The 15,398-nt window shown below is 41.5% G+C and overlaps 2 protein-coding genes across 4 annotated transcripts in view; both read right to left on the bottom strand.

Moving 5' to 3' along the window:
* Nucleotides 1-992, bottom strand: part of stard9 (StAR-related lipid transfer (START) domain containing 9) — a 39,534-nt gene extending 38,542 nt beyond the window's left edge. The window contains exon 1 of the mRNA XM_055038738.1: nucleotides 275-992. Coding sequence (XP_054894713.1) covers nucleotides 275-321 — 47 coding nt within the window. The 5' untranslated portion in view covers nucleotides 322-992. The remainder of the gene's footprint in view (nucleotides 1-274) is intronic.
* A 117-nt stretch (nucleotides 993-1,109) lies between these two features.
* On the bottom strand, nucleotides 1,110-13,742 carry cdan1 (codanin 1). 3 transcript variants are annotated; one of them, XM_055038739.1, is made up of 28 exons: nucleotides 13,643-13,742; nucleotides 12,617-13,293; nucleotides 12,336-12,536; nucleotides 11,538-11,728; nucleotides 11,190-11,306; nucleotides 11,019-11,097; nucleotides 10,781-10,901; nucleotides 10,360-10,469; nucleotides 10,176-10,265; nucleotides 9,565-9,640; nucleotides 9,253-9,458; nucleotides 8,757-8,889; nucleotides 8,528-8,671; nucleotides 8,219-8,385; nucleotides 7,404-7,485; nucleotides 6,882-6,971; nucleotides 6,730-6,784; nucleotides 6,253-6,389; nucleotides 6,061-6,164; nucleotides 5,575-5,724; nucleotides 4,973-5,036; nucleotides 4,745-4,823; nucleotides 4,317-4,537; nucleotides 3,565-3,672; nucleotides 3,422-3,485; nucleotides 3,127-3,329; nucleotides 2,040-2,147; nucleotides 1,110-1,905 (listed from the first exon to the last, which is right to left on the bottom strand). In XM_055038739.1, exons 1-28 carry the CDS (start codon nucleotides 13,718-13,720, stop codon nucleotides 1,783-1,785), a joined length of 3,978 nt encoding a protein of 1,325 aa, XP_054894714.1. In that variant the 5' UTR covers nucleotides 13,721-13,742; the 3' UTR covers nucleotides 1,110-1,782. The 3 variants fall into 3 exon arrangements, with proteins under 3 accessions (XP_054894714.1, XP_054894715.1, XP_054894716.1); XM_055038740.1 differs by having other exon boundaries at nucleotides 1,110-1,902; XM_055038741.1 differs by having other exon boundaries at nucleotides 2,040-2,144.
* Between the last annotated feature and the right edge of the window lie 1,656 nt (nucleotides 13,743-15,398).

The raw sequence follows: 15,398 nt of genomic DNA, 5'->3' as shown, positions 1-15,398 counted from the left end.
ATACTTATTCAAACGCAACGAGTGAACTCAGACTCACTGACAGCATCTGCCACCAACTGACCAGCTAGCTTAACGGTTGTTCGCGAAAGTGACGCGCGAGGAAAGTATGGCAGTTACCAATGATACGCAACGTGAGGAACGTTCCCCCCTCTGACAGACCGCACTCGCTACACCTGGTCACAAGGAGGAGGAAGAAAACTACTGCGGTCTGGAGAAGGCCACCTAACTTATCTGGCGTGGGTGACTGGAACGCTAACAAACGAGCCAACTTTACCTGGCGTTGAGAGGACGGACCCGCACAGCGACCTGAACGTTTGCCATGATGATGCGGCCGCCTGGGTTCGCCGCGGCTCAGCGGCTGACCGGGACGGAGCGGGTGAAGACCGGCGGAGCTCCCGTCACCATGCCGACGTTTGATGAAATGTTAATTCGAGAAAAGCGGAAAAATAAAACAAAGTCAGAAAGTCCACAGCTCAAGACATCCTTGTTGAATCGCCGAACCGCGTCTCTCCGAAACTCTCCGCGGAGAACAGAAACTTCCTCCTGGACAGACATGGAAGGGGGAGGGACGAGATGCGGCTCAACACCCCTCCCTCCTTCCCTCCCTCTAAACCAGATCTCAATCTGCATGATCTGTTAGGATTTGAATCCGAACTGTTTGTGTTTGTGTCGGACAGTAAATCTGGCGGAAATGTTAAAACTAAGCTACTGTATGTGTGTCTCTCCCCTTCTCTAATATTTGACATGACAAAAGCATTTACTTATCCTGCTGTACATTTCCTGTCCTTTATAAAAAAAAATAAAAAAATAACTTAAAAATAGAAATACAAGAATTCACAATGAATTTATTCAAAAGAAGGCAAAACAGATGAGTGGATGGAGAAATGCCTGTGTGACGAATGACAAATTAATGGACGGTTTCAAAGATGGACAGATTGAAGGCAGAAAACACCAATATTTCCTCATAACCCATTTTCCTTTTCCCCTTTCTCTAAAGTGCTGAAATCAAATCCCACACTGCTCCAATCTGTGGATGAGCTCGGCAGTTATGGACCTTTATTTCTTATTCCCGACCAGACTGAAAGCAAAAAGAAAGCATGGACGCCTAATTACAGCTGCTGCACACTGGAATACGTCTTTATTAATATTTTCATTCTGTGCCAACATTAAACCTTTCAGTTTAAAAGATTCTCGGAATACACCGCTGTTCAACATGAACAATAGCAATCACAAACACGGGTAAATGCATTCATGAAATTAACTCATAACCACTAGTTATGTGGTCAAAGGCAATAAGTGAAAGTGCTAAGCTACTGACTGTCTCGAATTGCGTTTAAGTTTAAAAAAACTGTAATATTTGTACTTTTCAACTTGACATGACATCGTTTAGATTTTTTTTTTTTTTTTTAAAAACAGTCATCTAAATTGCAAAAATCGTTTGTATGATAAAATACTCGTCTTTGTTTACCATTACTGCTCCTGGTTTAGTATCAGTCCCAAAGACATAAAAGTCGAATTAAGCTTAATCTCATGGTGTCCTTCTAAAATTTAAAACGGAAAAATTACGTGTTGCATCAATACTGCCGTTGACTCGCAGGGATTTCTGTTTGCCACTTGAATCTTTGCATATAATTTCACGACTTCATAAGGCGACATGTTAAAAGGCAAGCGTGGAAACAAGGAAAGAATCAGGGTCTTGGAGAAAACATGCACAGACTTGGCATAAGACACTGTGGTGAAAGCATACACGTTGTTTGTGGAATATACTGCGGATTATTGTTGTCAGGTTGCTCCCTCTATTGTCTGGTGCGAGACCTGCAGCATGTCCAAGCACGACTGCATCTCGGCCAGAGGCAGCGAGAGCTTTATGCGCTGCGACTGCAGCTGGAAGTTCTCAATCAGCTTCTAGAAAGAAGCAGGAGAGAGAGAAGCGAGGAAGAAATGGGTAAATTGGTCAAAAAGGTCAAAATCAAAAGGAGAGAAAGACTCCCGAAGGGCTCTTTGATAAAAAAAACCCAAAAAGAACAATGGACTCTCACCGCTGGCAAGGTCAGGTCTGTTAGCTTCCTCCAATACGATTCGACTTCGTCCTCGTTCAGTATTCTTTTGTCGACCAGCTTCCTAACGAGGAACAGGTAGTTCTTCTTCTAAAAAGACAAGCGAAATGCATCACGATGCGTTCGCCGCTTCTGATCGACAACCTCCAAAAAATCACAACTAAAAATCCAAGGCAAATTATGATAAATCACACAAATTACTGGAACATGCTGGAGACTCTGTGACAGAGTTCAGGACACAGGGATTAGATCTATATTTAATGGATTTATAATGAAAATTTGACAACGAACCAATGTTTAATTAAAGAACCTTTATTCATTAAAGGAAAAAAAATCCCATGTTATAAAATAAGCTTCTGGTTTTAAACGTACATTTATAAGGTAGACATGTACAAAGGGAATAGAGTAGATCACTATTTGGTGTCAAACCGGCTCTTCAAGTTTTACTATTTTTCTGATGTTGATGCTCAAAAATGCAAGAAATATAACTGAGGATGAACCAGATTCGTGGAGGTGAGCACATTTCTTTTTCATATCCGACCTGAATTTCTTTCATTTTTTCATGACGTCACACCAGGAAGCAGCGAGTTTGAGGTGCTGCCCGAAAAATTCATCCACAACGGTCATCAACTGGCCTTTCACAAATCGTCCGAAGGCTCAATAAGCGGCTCGTGTAAATTTGTATACTTTTCGTATACGAATATTCTCATTACTTTGTAATTTGTCAAATAGAAATCTTATTGGCAAACCACATTTTGACAAAAAATAAAAGGAAAGCTTAATCTGATTTAAAATCAACAAGTAAGAAACCAAGCTTGTCCCTATTTTATCTGACCACACTGAGAACACGTTGTGGATATCCAGCTGCTGGATGCGAATCAACTGGACCTTCAGAGAGTTACACATCTATTTAAAAGAATATGTTGGAATGTATGTATAGCCTCTTGAAAAGGTTTTATTGATTAAACCTGAGCAAAACACTCTTAAAGTTATAAGAACTCTCTAAGGGTAGTATAAATATTTTAACAGAACCAAATGTTAGGGTAGTGCATAAATCGGTTTAACACACCTCTGTGTCGCTGGCCTTCAGCACAGCGGCCACTGTGAGCGGAGTGAAGAGCTGATGGAGCGGGGCAGAGGAGCAGCAGCTTCTCTCCCACAGCTCAGCAAGCTGCTCCAGAACATCTGACACCGAGGGCTCCGGCCCGGCGCCGGGATCCACCGCAGCGCCGCCACTCCGTGACAAAGAACACACCGGCAGCTCTCCAGACACTAAGCGCACACAATCAGCAGTAAACGCAGAAATATGTTAAGAGGCGCAGGTTATGCCTCCGTGGCCCTGGTTACCGCTTCAAATCTCTCACCCAGTTTGCAGGCGAGCAGCACGGTGCTGTTCTGAAGCATCTGCTCCGACAAAGCCGTCAGGAACTGAGTCGAGGAAAAAAAAAAAAGAATGAGGTCTTCGTACAGCACGGTGGTTTTGGTTACGCGTTTGTTTCTCCTCTACCTTTCTGCACTCTAACGTGTTCCCAACTCTTTGAAGCAGCGTTTTGAGTTGCGGGCCGGTCGGCAGCTCCTCGTCCGCTCTGGGTCCCACCGCGATGCTCAGCAGCTCCTGAAACAGGCACAAACTCCGGATGACTGCCAGATCTTGATTTTGACATCGGAGTCAAGCAAACCGCTCACACGACGGCCTTCGTAAGATGAAGAGGTCAAATTTTCAAGATTTAAACCAAGCAATCAATCAGTGTTTTTCTGCTCAACTTGGCTTCAATACAGTGCTGGATTACCAATTACTAATTGGACAACAAAACGTGTATAATAGGAGAGTTAATTCAACTTTTTTTTTGTTTTGTTTTTTCACATCATTTGAACTGGCTGAGCTTAAACTGTTTTAAGCAGTTTCAGATAGAACATACAGGTTCTTACAAAGATTTTTTTTTATCTTGGATGCAAAATGTATATATTTTTGTACATTTTTGACTTAATTACTGCTCTGCATGTTCTTTCAGCAATTTTCTTTTTTTTTGAATCCGTACACTCCAGTTAATGATTAATTGATTACTAAATTAGTTGACGATTTTCATTACGATTAATTGCTTCGGCTCAAAGTCTTCAAATTTAAAGTGACTTGGTCTGCCACATGAAATCCCAACAAAACACAAAGTTTGCTGTCGAAAGGAACTATTTTACATCGTGGGGTGTAAACGGTTCTGTAAAGCAGCTGAGCAGCGTCATGCAGAAAGACAAAAGTCATGCCTTGATCTCAATGAGGACGTCTGAGGGGAGGGAAGCGTTGTGTTTACAAAGCGGAGGGCAGGACGTCGCTCTCTCTTGTTTTTTCCTGGGAGTATTCATCTGGTCCTGCCTGACCAGTTCGACCACAGCGATGTCCGGATCCACAGAGTCCGGAGCCGCTGGACTGCCCAGAGCCTTTTTCACACGGTCATACCTGCTCTTCCACTCACGCCTGATCAGTGCTTTAAAAAGAAAAAGGAAACAAAAACAAGGATTTCAATTAGGAAATCCAAGCAGTTTTAAGTCAAGGATTTGAGTTGATGTAACTTACATGCCCAGAGATTTCACGCATTTAAAAAAAATACATTTTTTGAAAGTGGATGTGGACAAAGATATGAGGAACACTAGAATCTGAAGCAATTTGCAGTGAATTTTAACAGAGCCATTACCTGTAATGTTGGTAGAAAGCCAGCTGCAGGCTTTCTCGGCAGCCAGGCGTTTGGTGATGTTTTCAGACGTAGTCAGGACCTGTCAGTGTTGGGATGTTCACAAACTTTGAAAATTACCACAATAAACGTTCATCCATCCATGTAAATATAACATGCTGTATGCTATTTTACTTTTTCCATTTTCTAAATTTGGAGAAAAAATAAATAAATGATCATTTCAGCAATTACCGGTGGCGTGGTTTCGACAGGGAGGAGTATACGTATGGCGTCGGGGCTCTTCTCATTGCAAAATCTGTGTTTAAAAAAACAAAATGGAAACGCATAACCACAAATACGAGATGCCAGCGAGCTCAACTGCACTATTGAGCAGTTGCACTATAGTGCTCAATAGTTGCAACCAACTGTTGCAAAAACAGTTGGTTGCGTGGAAACGACGAGATGAAATTAAACAAAGCTCAGCAGATTGTTGCATCCTTTAACTGAAGTGAACTGCTTTCACAGTAGTTGCAAAGGATAAAAAAGTACAGAAACTGTATGTTTCTTTAACAGCGATTAAAAGATAAGATGGTAACTAGTCAGGCAGGCTGCCATGAGGATGACGAAACACTGAAGGAGCTACAGGAGTTTCTGGCCGCTACTGGTTGTGATCCACTGATAACAATAACAAAATGTTGACAATAACTCAAAAAAAAAAAACACAGTTTAAAGCTGTGCAGACTTAAGTTTTATAGTTTACAAAAACGTGCCACTTTAACAAGAGTTTTGACACTAATTGCAGAAAACCGATAAAGCATCAGCATCCGTCCCCTCAGTGAAATACGCCGTAGTACCTGGTGGCTTTTTCAAGAGCTTCCCAGCCAACATCACACAGCTGAGCACATATGGAGTCGTTGAGCTTCGAAGAATTTGCGTTTGACGACTGCAGTCCGTCTCGTAGCATCTTCTCTCCTCTCTCAATCAACTCTTGCACTAATGTAGCCCTGTGAGACATTAGCAAAATACAGGAAAAAGAAGAGTTGTTTTTTTATCTGCAGTTAAAACAGGGAACACGTTTAGAAACAATGGCAGCCTGTAAGTGCCGGTGATGTTAGACCGATGAGCATTCTTTAGCCTCTTAGGTAGGCAACGAACCGCATTCGCGGGTCGATTAATCGCTAAATTCAGTCGTTTCCGATTCGAAATGATGATGTGTCGGAGGACGTGTCCGAGCAAAATAAAGGACTGTCAAAGTTGAACTGAATCTGGTGTTGAATGAATTCAGCGATATTGAGTATCTATCGGACCAAATCTCCTCTTTCCCTTGAAGCAATACTAACTTTATATGCTTGACAGCGTTGGATCCGACCCTCTCGGCCACAAACTCCACTGTGCGGTGCAGCGACGGAGGCTGATTGTGGAAGAAGGCCTGCTCTAGGTCCACCTGTCACATCCAGGCATTTCGTTCAAACACTCGGAACCAATTCCATGCTTTTTTTTTTTTTTTTTTTAGGTGCATGCAGCTGATTTACCTGCAGTTTCTGCTGCGATCGGTTGGCGGTCGGCGTGCCCTTGAGCTCAGCAGAAGTGGGGGTAATCTTGCGGATAATTCCCCCGCTCCTGGCCGCGCTGCCCGACACGAAAGCCGCTAGCAGCTTACGAAACTCACCTGAACAGGCGGAAACAAGGCAGAACATTAATCCACTCCTGTAACGTTGGGTTGTTACGCTCCCTTGGCCCACATCGGCACCAAATTCAACTCCAAATTTCTCTTTATTCTATTAAAAGTTGCTGCTGTGAAATATAATGTAGCTTGTGAAGAAGAAGGGGAGCTTTTCCATATTATGTCATAACTTAGAATTGAAGGAAAAAGACAACCTGCAGCTTCTGGTTACTTTCACTGAATTTTACTTTAGGTCATCACAGTAAAAAAGGTGGAATACAAATAGCTTATATGCATGAATGCTCTATTGAGAGTCCTTAAGAGTGACTTGAGCAAATGCACTTACCAAGAAATGGGCAACATGTGTAAAGAAGTTGCTGATCGACCAGCGGAATGCAGTCCTGTCAAACAAAATTAACAGTGACCATTTAAACACCACTATGAACTTTTTGCAGTTGTTGTTACTTTGGATAAAAGCTGAATTCAATTTCTCCTCACAAGTCCAGCAGAACCTGTAGCACTGCCCTCGTCCTTGACTAGTGCAGTGAACTCACTGGTGAAGAAAATGTCCTCAGGAATCACTGGGATCTAAACAAGTCAGAGGCGAAAGTTTAACTGTGTTATTCAGGAGAAACGAGAAGAGAAAAAGAGGGATTGCAAGAAAATTGCCAAAAAAGAACGTTTCTAATAAACTTGTGTAGAGAAAGGATATTGTTGTTTTTCTTTCATTTATTCATTTTTAAAAATATATGTGCTTTTTTCAATTCTGTAAAAGTAAGCTAATTTGTTTCTTGTAGCTTTCTTTGGCTCTCGTGGATGGGAAGGCTGCCGACTCCTGTTTTAGGCAAACTGATAGAGAATAAGTCTGAGCATACTGACATTTACCTGCACCGTTTTTTCTTTGCACAGCTATCTAAATCTGGAACACACCTAAACCAAATTTCATGCTGTTCCAGGCTACGTGGAAACCTTTCGGAATAACGAACATGCTCTTTTGTGGTGAAGCATGTCGCAGCTCACCTGGAAGAGCCATCCCAACACCGACACCAGCAGCAGCTTGTTCAGGTAACACATCTCTTCGTGTCGATTCAGCTGCAGCCGCCTACAAGTGAGGGAAAAGAACCAGAAACTCAAGTTTTTGGTTTACATTTTTTTACAGACGAATTTTTTTTTTTTTTAGGTTTTCATAACATTAGGCATTATCATATGTCATGTTGTAACACATACTAGTGCTGAAGTTCCAGTGCCAGTTCAGCAGAGAGGTGAAGGACTGTTTCACAGCTTATTTTTGGCATCTGGAACCTCTGAGAATATCTGTGTTATAAATGTGTCATAATCTGACACATTTATAGCAGTAAAATTCAGAGTGGATTATCCTTCATTAGATTCAGTGTGTTTAAATTAAAGCTTGTGATTTGTGACGTTTTTATTAGGAGCGAAGCAGAATGTCAAGTGACGACTGCTATCTAGCTCAGGCCCAGTTTACGAGTCGCAAGTCCTTTAAAACAAGCCTGGTCTAACCCTATTTTTTAATTAATAATTTTTTTTAAAAAATCTGTGGTTTCTGTTACAAACTGGAAAACTAAAACAATCACTTATGGTCCCATTTTGATATAAAAAAAAACTCACTATTTTCAGAAATTCTGATTATTGTTCTGCAAATAATGAGAAAAGGAGTAAAGATTTAAAACTAATTTATATATATATATATATATATATATATATATATATGCAGATCTGTATTTTGATAGTCAAAAAACTTCAACAGCCCATTTTTATTGAGGGTATTTTTTAAATTGGTCTATAAAAGCACTTAAACATGATGAAAATCAGACCTGTACAGCAGAAGCAATGTCCCCAGAGCCACCCTGTAGCAGAGAAGCAAAGGTCCGATGAAGTCCATCATGGAGAGGAACTCCACCAGCCAGGGCACGGTCAAAATGGTGCGCCGCCTCCTCACGCTGTTACTCAAGACAGCACAGACGTCCAGCACCTGAACACTCTGCGGAGGAAAAACATGTTCATTTTTCCTGAAATCCACAGCAACAGAAAACAAAATGCAAACATTCGAGTTAAAACTACCGGTACTTAAAGAAGGAAAACAAAAAAAGTCTAATTAATGTTTGGATTCTGATTTTTACGACCTTGCTGCGTAGGGCTACAGATGCTTCCTGTATTTCTCTGGAGGGTCTCTCTGACGTTTGGTACGGGAGAAAGGAGATGAATCCCAGGAACTTTGCCAGAAGGCGAGCGAGGAGCAGCACGGAGGAAAACCGCTGCTTCTCATCCTGAAGAGAGAGCCAAGTACAACAGGGTGGAAACATTCTGCAAAAAGCACTACGTGTTTGTAAAGAAAGCTCATAATTGGAATACCTGTTGCTCCATATCGCCATCCTCTTCCTCCTCTCCCTCTCCAACGGACGCAGAGGGACGCAGGATGGACACCTCATCCAGATGGAGGAGCTGCTGGCACAGGCTGTCCTGGAGGTGCTGGTTCATCTGGCAGCTGAGAGCCGAGACAGACAATTAGGACGAAAAACATTGCAGATTTAGAAACAAGCAAAACATTCTTTCGTTGTCTTAGTCAAATTTGACCATCATTACAATTCAAACGTAACAAAAACAGGAGTAAAGACTTAAAATAGGTCGTGGATGAAACTTGTTTGATCTTATAAATGTTTTTATGTTTATTTAATGTTTGATCTGCAAAGTTTTGAAATTTGTCATGTGTTTTTTTTTTTTTATTCACCCGTTATTCCATACAGGCCTAATCCTCTTGGAGTTGCCTTTCAATGTGAAATCTGTTTTGTTTTGTTTGTTTTGTTTGTGGGGCGGTTGTTTAAAGGGGCAGTGGTGTTTGCTTCCTCACCAGCTGGCTGACTGTATGAAGTCCCTGAAGAACTCCTGGTGACCAGGAAAGGTCGGAGGGGGGCAGGGGCCGACAACCCTGTGAGGCTGAATGAGACGCTCCTCCAGACGCTTGAGACGACCCAGGCTATCAGCTCCCAGCATGCCCAGCAGGTCGGCGTCGGCTGTATCTACTGACAGCGTGCTCGTACGGGGGCCTTTACACATCTGTGATGGGGACAGATTTAAGTGATGTTGCAGAAAGTAAGCTAGAAAGAAGATGAGGTGGAAGACAACTAAAAAATCTTGACGTTTTTATGAGGAACTGGTCTACCTGAATGAGCTGTTTCAAAAAGAGGCGAGCAAAGTGAGAGTGATTTCCGGCAGAAGTCAGTTGGCTCATCATTCCTCTGAAGAAGAGGAGACATTGTTACCATGGAATGCGAATTTTAAAGCCTCATTAGTAGCGACGGTCCATTTACAGCACGATTTTGGACTAAACTCCACTCCTGGTATAGGTAGTGGCCGTGCAGATGAATTTAAAATATAACGGCTTTTTCACAAAATTGTATTAAAGGCTAGCCACAATTTGGTGAAGTGTGTTCTGAGCCGAATCATCAACAAGTCTAATCAAAACTGAGAGTAAACATGCTATACTCATTAGCTCAGCATTTCGAAAGAGAGATACAAGTGTATTCAGAATATCATTGGTGTGCAAGTTTAGTAGGATGTAATAAATGCAAAGTGTTATTTTATGGGATTTTAAATCTACTGAGTTTTGACGTATATACAAGCTATTTGTGTACATTTGCAAATGCCTTACTGACTGACTGGTAACAGGGACCAGAATCAAAAAAAAAAAAAAAAAGCAGATGAAGACATTCCTAATTAATAGATTTGATTCACTGAAAGATTATAAACAACCCAATAATTGACTGCACTTGCCTGATTTTGGCACCAAGTGCGGCATCAAAGTTCCAGCCCGGCTCCTTATGAAGGTCCTCCCATTCTCGAAGCACTTCATAAAAAATATCTCTGAGAGGAAGGAAAACTGCTGTTGGATCTACAGAGTCTGGACATTTTAAACTGGGCTTACAAATTTTTTTTTTTTTTTAAAGCTGGGATGTACCTCTGTTTCTTAAAGGTGTGGAAGGCCTTGTCGCTTCCGAAATTGGAACGATTGTCAGTAGCAGGCTGGAACGGGACTGAGTGGATAAAAGTTGACACTGAAGGAGACAGCTGGAACAGACAGATAAAGTATGACATAATTAAAATCTTCAGCTTTGAGATATGTGCTTTGGACATATTTCACTCTAAGACCATTCCTCAAAACAATTTTATTTTCTTTCAGTATTAGGCTTGGAAATCTGCTTGTCTTAAGCACAGGATCAGAATCCCAACACTTTCTAAATACAGTCCTAAATGGAAAATATATCTATACAACAGAAAGAGTCCCGTTGGTATTTTTTATGCATGGATGCAACAGCGCCGAATCTTAAGGATACAATTTAACCTGACCATACCCAGCAGCTGTTCAGTACATGTCCTACCTTGGCTGTGCTTCTGTTCTGAGCCTGAGAGAGGCGGTCTTTAAGATCTGGAGAGAAAGAGGCGACCCGTTCGTTCTCTGCCAGTAGGCGTAAGGTGCACTTGTCCAAATGAGCAACCAACCTGTAGAAATTAAGTGGAAAAAAACATTTAAAAGACACTTTTTTGCAACGTGAATCAGACTTGATAGATGGCTTAAGTAGATAATAACACATTAAAAAAACAAAAACAAACACTCACTGAAATTGATTTTCCAAAACTTTCACCGCAAAGTACACACAATTGTGTACTTGTCTCAGGTAGCATCTTTCCAAGACATCTTCAAAAAAATAAATAAATAATTTTTAATAACTGTTTCATAATTTTTCAAAGATTCGACATCTGGTTCATCTCCGTGTCAATGGGTCTCACCTGAATTCACTGAACACAAACTCAACTGCTCTTCATCGGTATGTGTGTGAAGAGACCGGGACGTTAACAGCTGCATCACAAAGAAAAGCTCCAGGAAAAGGTTTGGCACGAGGTTTTCTGTGAGGACAAAAAAAAAAAAAAACATCTAAAAACTTCTATTTGTTTTATCTTCCATAACAGCATTCTTAGCATTTGTCAACTTACTTTAATTCCTTTTAATCAGTTAAGCTACATTTCCTTTGAAAACACCAATACAATAAATGCTTAATAATAAATAATGCAGAGAAAATTTTCCAGCAGGACTAATTCGAATGCTTAGCTCGTTACCATCACCCTGTGGTCATTTACCTGAAATGCAGGTGCAGTACAGCTCAGCCAAAACATCCAGGTCTGAGGAGAAGGTGACTTTGGATGGTTCAGGACACGTCGTATGGGGGTCAGAGGTCACTTTGGATTCTGCCTCAGTTCCTGACTTAGTAGGAGTACAGGGATCCAGAGAGGAGGGAGGAAGGGAGGCGGCCTGCTGGGCAAGCTTCGTCCTACAAACAAAAACAAAATGGCATTTAACGAGTCATAACTAATAAATACATTGCCTACAACTTGAACTTCTTCATGTTTCCTCATGTTGCAACCATGAATTTTGTATTTTTTTTAAGATTCTGTTATAGACTAAATGAAATGGATGTGGATGGGAAAAGATCCATGTTTCTCTTGACATCTAACACAAAAGAAAAGTAAGAAAATGTGCAGCACATTTGTTTTCTATAAGTTAAATCAGGCAAGGAAGAAAAGTGAGACTTCATCAAATACTCTTCAAAGACTTTACAAGTTTGTGTTGACATCATAAAAAATGTCAGATGAAAAATCTGATCATCTTTTCCGAGCTTTCTGGTTTTCTTCTATTTTCATGCCAATTTTTTTGCCCACAGGTATTTTTGAATTGATAAAAATGCTTAGACAAACCTTCAGAGTTGGATGGATGGATACGAAAGCAGAAAAATGTGGTTGAATAAATATGCATATAAAATACCAATAAGTCTTCAGTTATAACTTTTGAAGCACTACTACAACAGGATGGTCAGATGTCAAACTAACACCTACTTTATCTGTTGCATTTGAAAACCTCTACTACACGCGTGAGCTTACTTTTCCCTTTTGAGTAATTCTCTCTCCTCCTTGAGGCTCATAGGACTCCCTACTGCTGTCAATCCCTCAAGCGGCTCCACTCCCAGTGGAGGGCTGGAAGCCTTCTGGAGAGGTGTGGACATGAAACACGTCTTTGGTTTAGAGTGAGGCCGGTCTGCGCTGACCGGCGTCGGGTTTATTCTTCTGGATGGCTTGGACGTCCTGGGAAGGTAACAGAAGCGGTGAGGCATATTCAAACCTAAATGGTGGTTTTACGTTTTCGGGAGAAGCGTGGAACTCACCCGGAGGAAACGGGAGACGCCCCGACCGGAGGGAAGTCTTCCAAGTTGCTGAAGTTGAGATGAGCTGGAGTTGAAGGTGAAACCTGCTCGCTCGTCCTGCCATGGCCTCCGCCTCTCGCTGATCGCCTCCCACCGGCCTCACCGCTCTGGGGGCCTCCACGCCCGCCTCCGTGTCTTGCTTGCCCTCCGACCGGTGTGCTGCCAGCACTCTTCTTGCGCCCTTTGTGTGACTGGGAGCCGGTGCTGCTCTGCAGCTCCGGGGGAGAAACCATGTAGTCACCTAGGCAAACTTTCTGGGCATGCTTGCGCTCAGAGCCCGACGGCCTGGAGGCTGGACTCCACCCTGTGGACCAGGGGGGGCTGCCGAAGGCACTGACTCCACTTAGTCCTGACTGACCAGCAGCATCCGGCTCATTTCCAGGTGACGCAGAAAACAGCTGCACGCGACTGGCACTGCGAGATCCAAGTGCACTCCCTGCAGACCTGCATGACGGGTTGTCAGAGAAGCCTTGGGTCTTCGCGGGGGCTCTGGGGCCGCTGGGGATCTTGGCTGGGGTTGCAGGACCATTAGTCAGAGCGTCGCCGCTCTGCTCTCGCAGGAAGTTTAAGAGGAAAGGGACAAACTCTTGTTTCTGAATGGCCAGCTGAGGTTCGATGGACGACAGCTTTTCACCCTCCTGTTGACGAGAGACAAAGACGGAAGCAGCTGTAAACAACTTTGCCCGACCTCGCTCGCGATACCCCGGCTAACATTTGTTTACCTGCGTGCTCGCCCCTAATCACAAGTAAATACATCAATACCGAGAGGAGCGGGTAGGGTTCGCTTCGTTTTACTGGACTGAATGGAAGAAGAGGACATCTTGGCTGGCTTTATCCGCACCACAGCTACAGAGACTAGCTAGCTCCGCAGCTAAAAGTTTTGTTTACAGTAACTTGCGGGCTGTGACATCTCACACCGCGCCCCTTGTGAGGACGTAAGCGAAGCTAGCGTTGCTACGATACAGGTATTAACTGTTTCAGACCTACCTGGACGCTTTTCAGCCAGTCAACAACCTTATCCACGTCCACTTTCCGCAACAAAACAGATTCCAAAAGAGCCGCCATTCTGCGTTGCGCGGCAGAGGAAAACAAGAAGGAGGCGGGGTCGTTGTGCGCGCAGGCGCACTGTCAAAGTGGAGGCTCGACAGCCGTCGACGTATAAGAATAGACGCTGCACTGGGTTTGTTGTGATACGTGAGCAGGGCCGCCATGTTGTGATAGGCAAGTTTATGTCTATCTGCAACATGGAATAACTGAATTAAAACAAGATTCTGTGAATAAAAGAAATACAGAAGTTTTGTTCTATTGATCCAGATTGATTTTTATTCTCTATTTTAGATAGTGTGAGTGAATAATTTATTTGAATAATATTTTTTTTTTCTTAATTTGAAATTTGGTATTATCTGTGATAACAATAGAGGCTTTCCTTATTTGCATAAGTAAATTCGTTTGCATATTTGTTTTGTTTACAAAAATTATCACTAAAAATTTGTCGACAACGCTGATGTATGAATCGTGTTCAGTCTAGACTTCTATGTCTATGCTTCAGGTCCTAAAGCTCGATTGGACTGAAATGGGCTCACGGGCTTCCGTAATTTCTAGGTAGCAACAGAAGAACTGTGTCAAAACCTTTAAGAATGACAAAAATAACAAGAATAACAAGAAGTCAAACATGATTATTTTATAAAAGAATAGAAAAGAAAAATATTTTTTTTAAATTTACTTTATTTTTTACACATTTTCTTTTTCAGAATGAAATACCAAACGTTTACATTCGTTAAAAAAAAAAAAACTTTTTCAGTTTCAAACTTTTTTTTAAAAAATGTATGATTGGCCCTTCCCGGGCCTGGTTCTGATCAGGGTCACGCAGTTCTCGCTTGATGTACTGCTGCAAATCAAAGGTCAAATTCAGTCTGTTTCCTTATGCTGCTCAGTCGAATTTCCCAGTCTGTTGATTCAGATTGCGGTGCATTATATATTTGCATGTAACTGTTTAACTGTGTGAATGCGAATCTGACTGCAATGGGTTGAACTGTAACAGGATGAGCTGGACCGGACATTTTAATGTGATTGCATATGTTAAGATTGTTGTGTAAAGTGTTTTGAGATGTCCTTAACTTATAGGTGATTTTTTTAAAAAAAACACACAAAACTACCACTGTAATTTAACATAGGGTCCAATGGTTTACAGTAAGGTCTTTTATTTACATGTTACACAGCATGAGCAGGGTTGTATAAATTATTTCTTCATGTAGTGCCAAGAATCCTAAACAAGAATATGTCAAACAGTTCTGTCTGCATGCGGAATGAGTATTTTATTCATAACCAGTTTATAAAAATAAAATACAAAATAATTCTAAAATAAAATCAAAATTAAAGAAACACTGTACAAGGCATTTGTATGATACAAATAAAATATCCAACATAAATAATTACAGGTATATACAATGCAAAACTCCCACTTGTTACATTCCTTCCTTGAAGCTGTACAGTCCGGTTTCAAAAACAATGACATATGCTACAGCGAAAAAAAAATAAAAAAAATTAAACATTAAAAAAAAAGAAAATTTATGATTTTTGAATTTAAAATAAAGTTGAGGCTAATGTCACAATAAATAAATTCTAGTCAAGCATTTCTAAGACATTGACAAGTATTCTAACGTTGTGGCTTGAACAGAGTTTTTATTTTATCTCACTTTTTGAAGAAGAAAACAAAAACTAGAGCAGATCAGTTTGTTCTTGT

Source organism: Poeciliopsis prolifica, unplaced genomic scaffold (genome assembly GCF_027474105.1).
Source record: "Poeciliopsis prolifica strain line A6 unplaced genomic scaffold, Auburn_PproV2 SCAFFOLD013, whole genome shotgun sequence".
NCBI lineage: Eukaryota > Metazoa > Chordata > Actinopteri > Cyprinodontiformes > Poeciliidae > Poeciliopsis > Poeciliopsis prolifica.
Note: the sequence above shows the minus strand (reverse complement) of the source record. Positions and strands in the feature narration are given on the sequence as shown.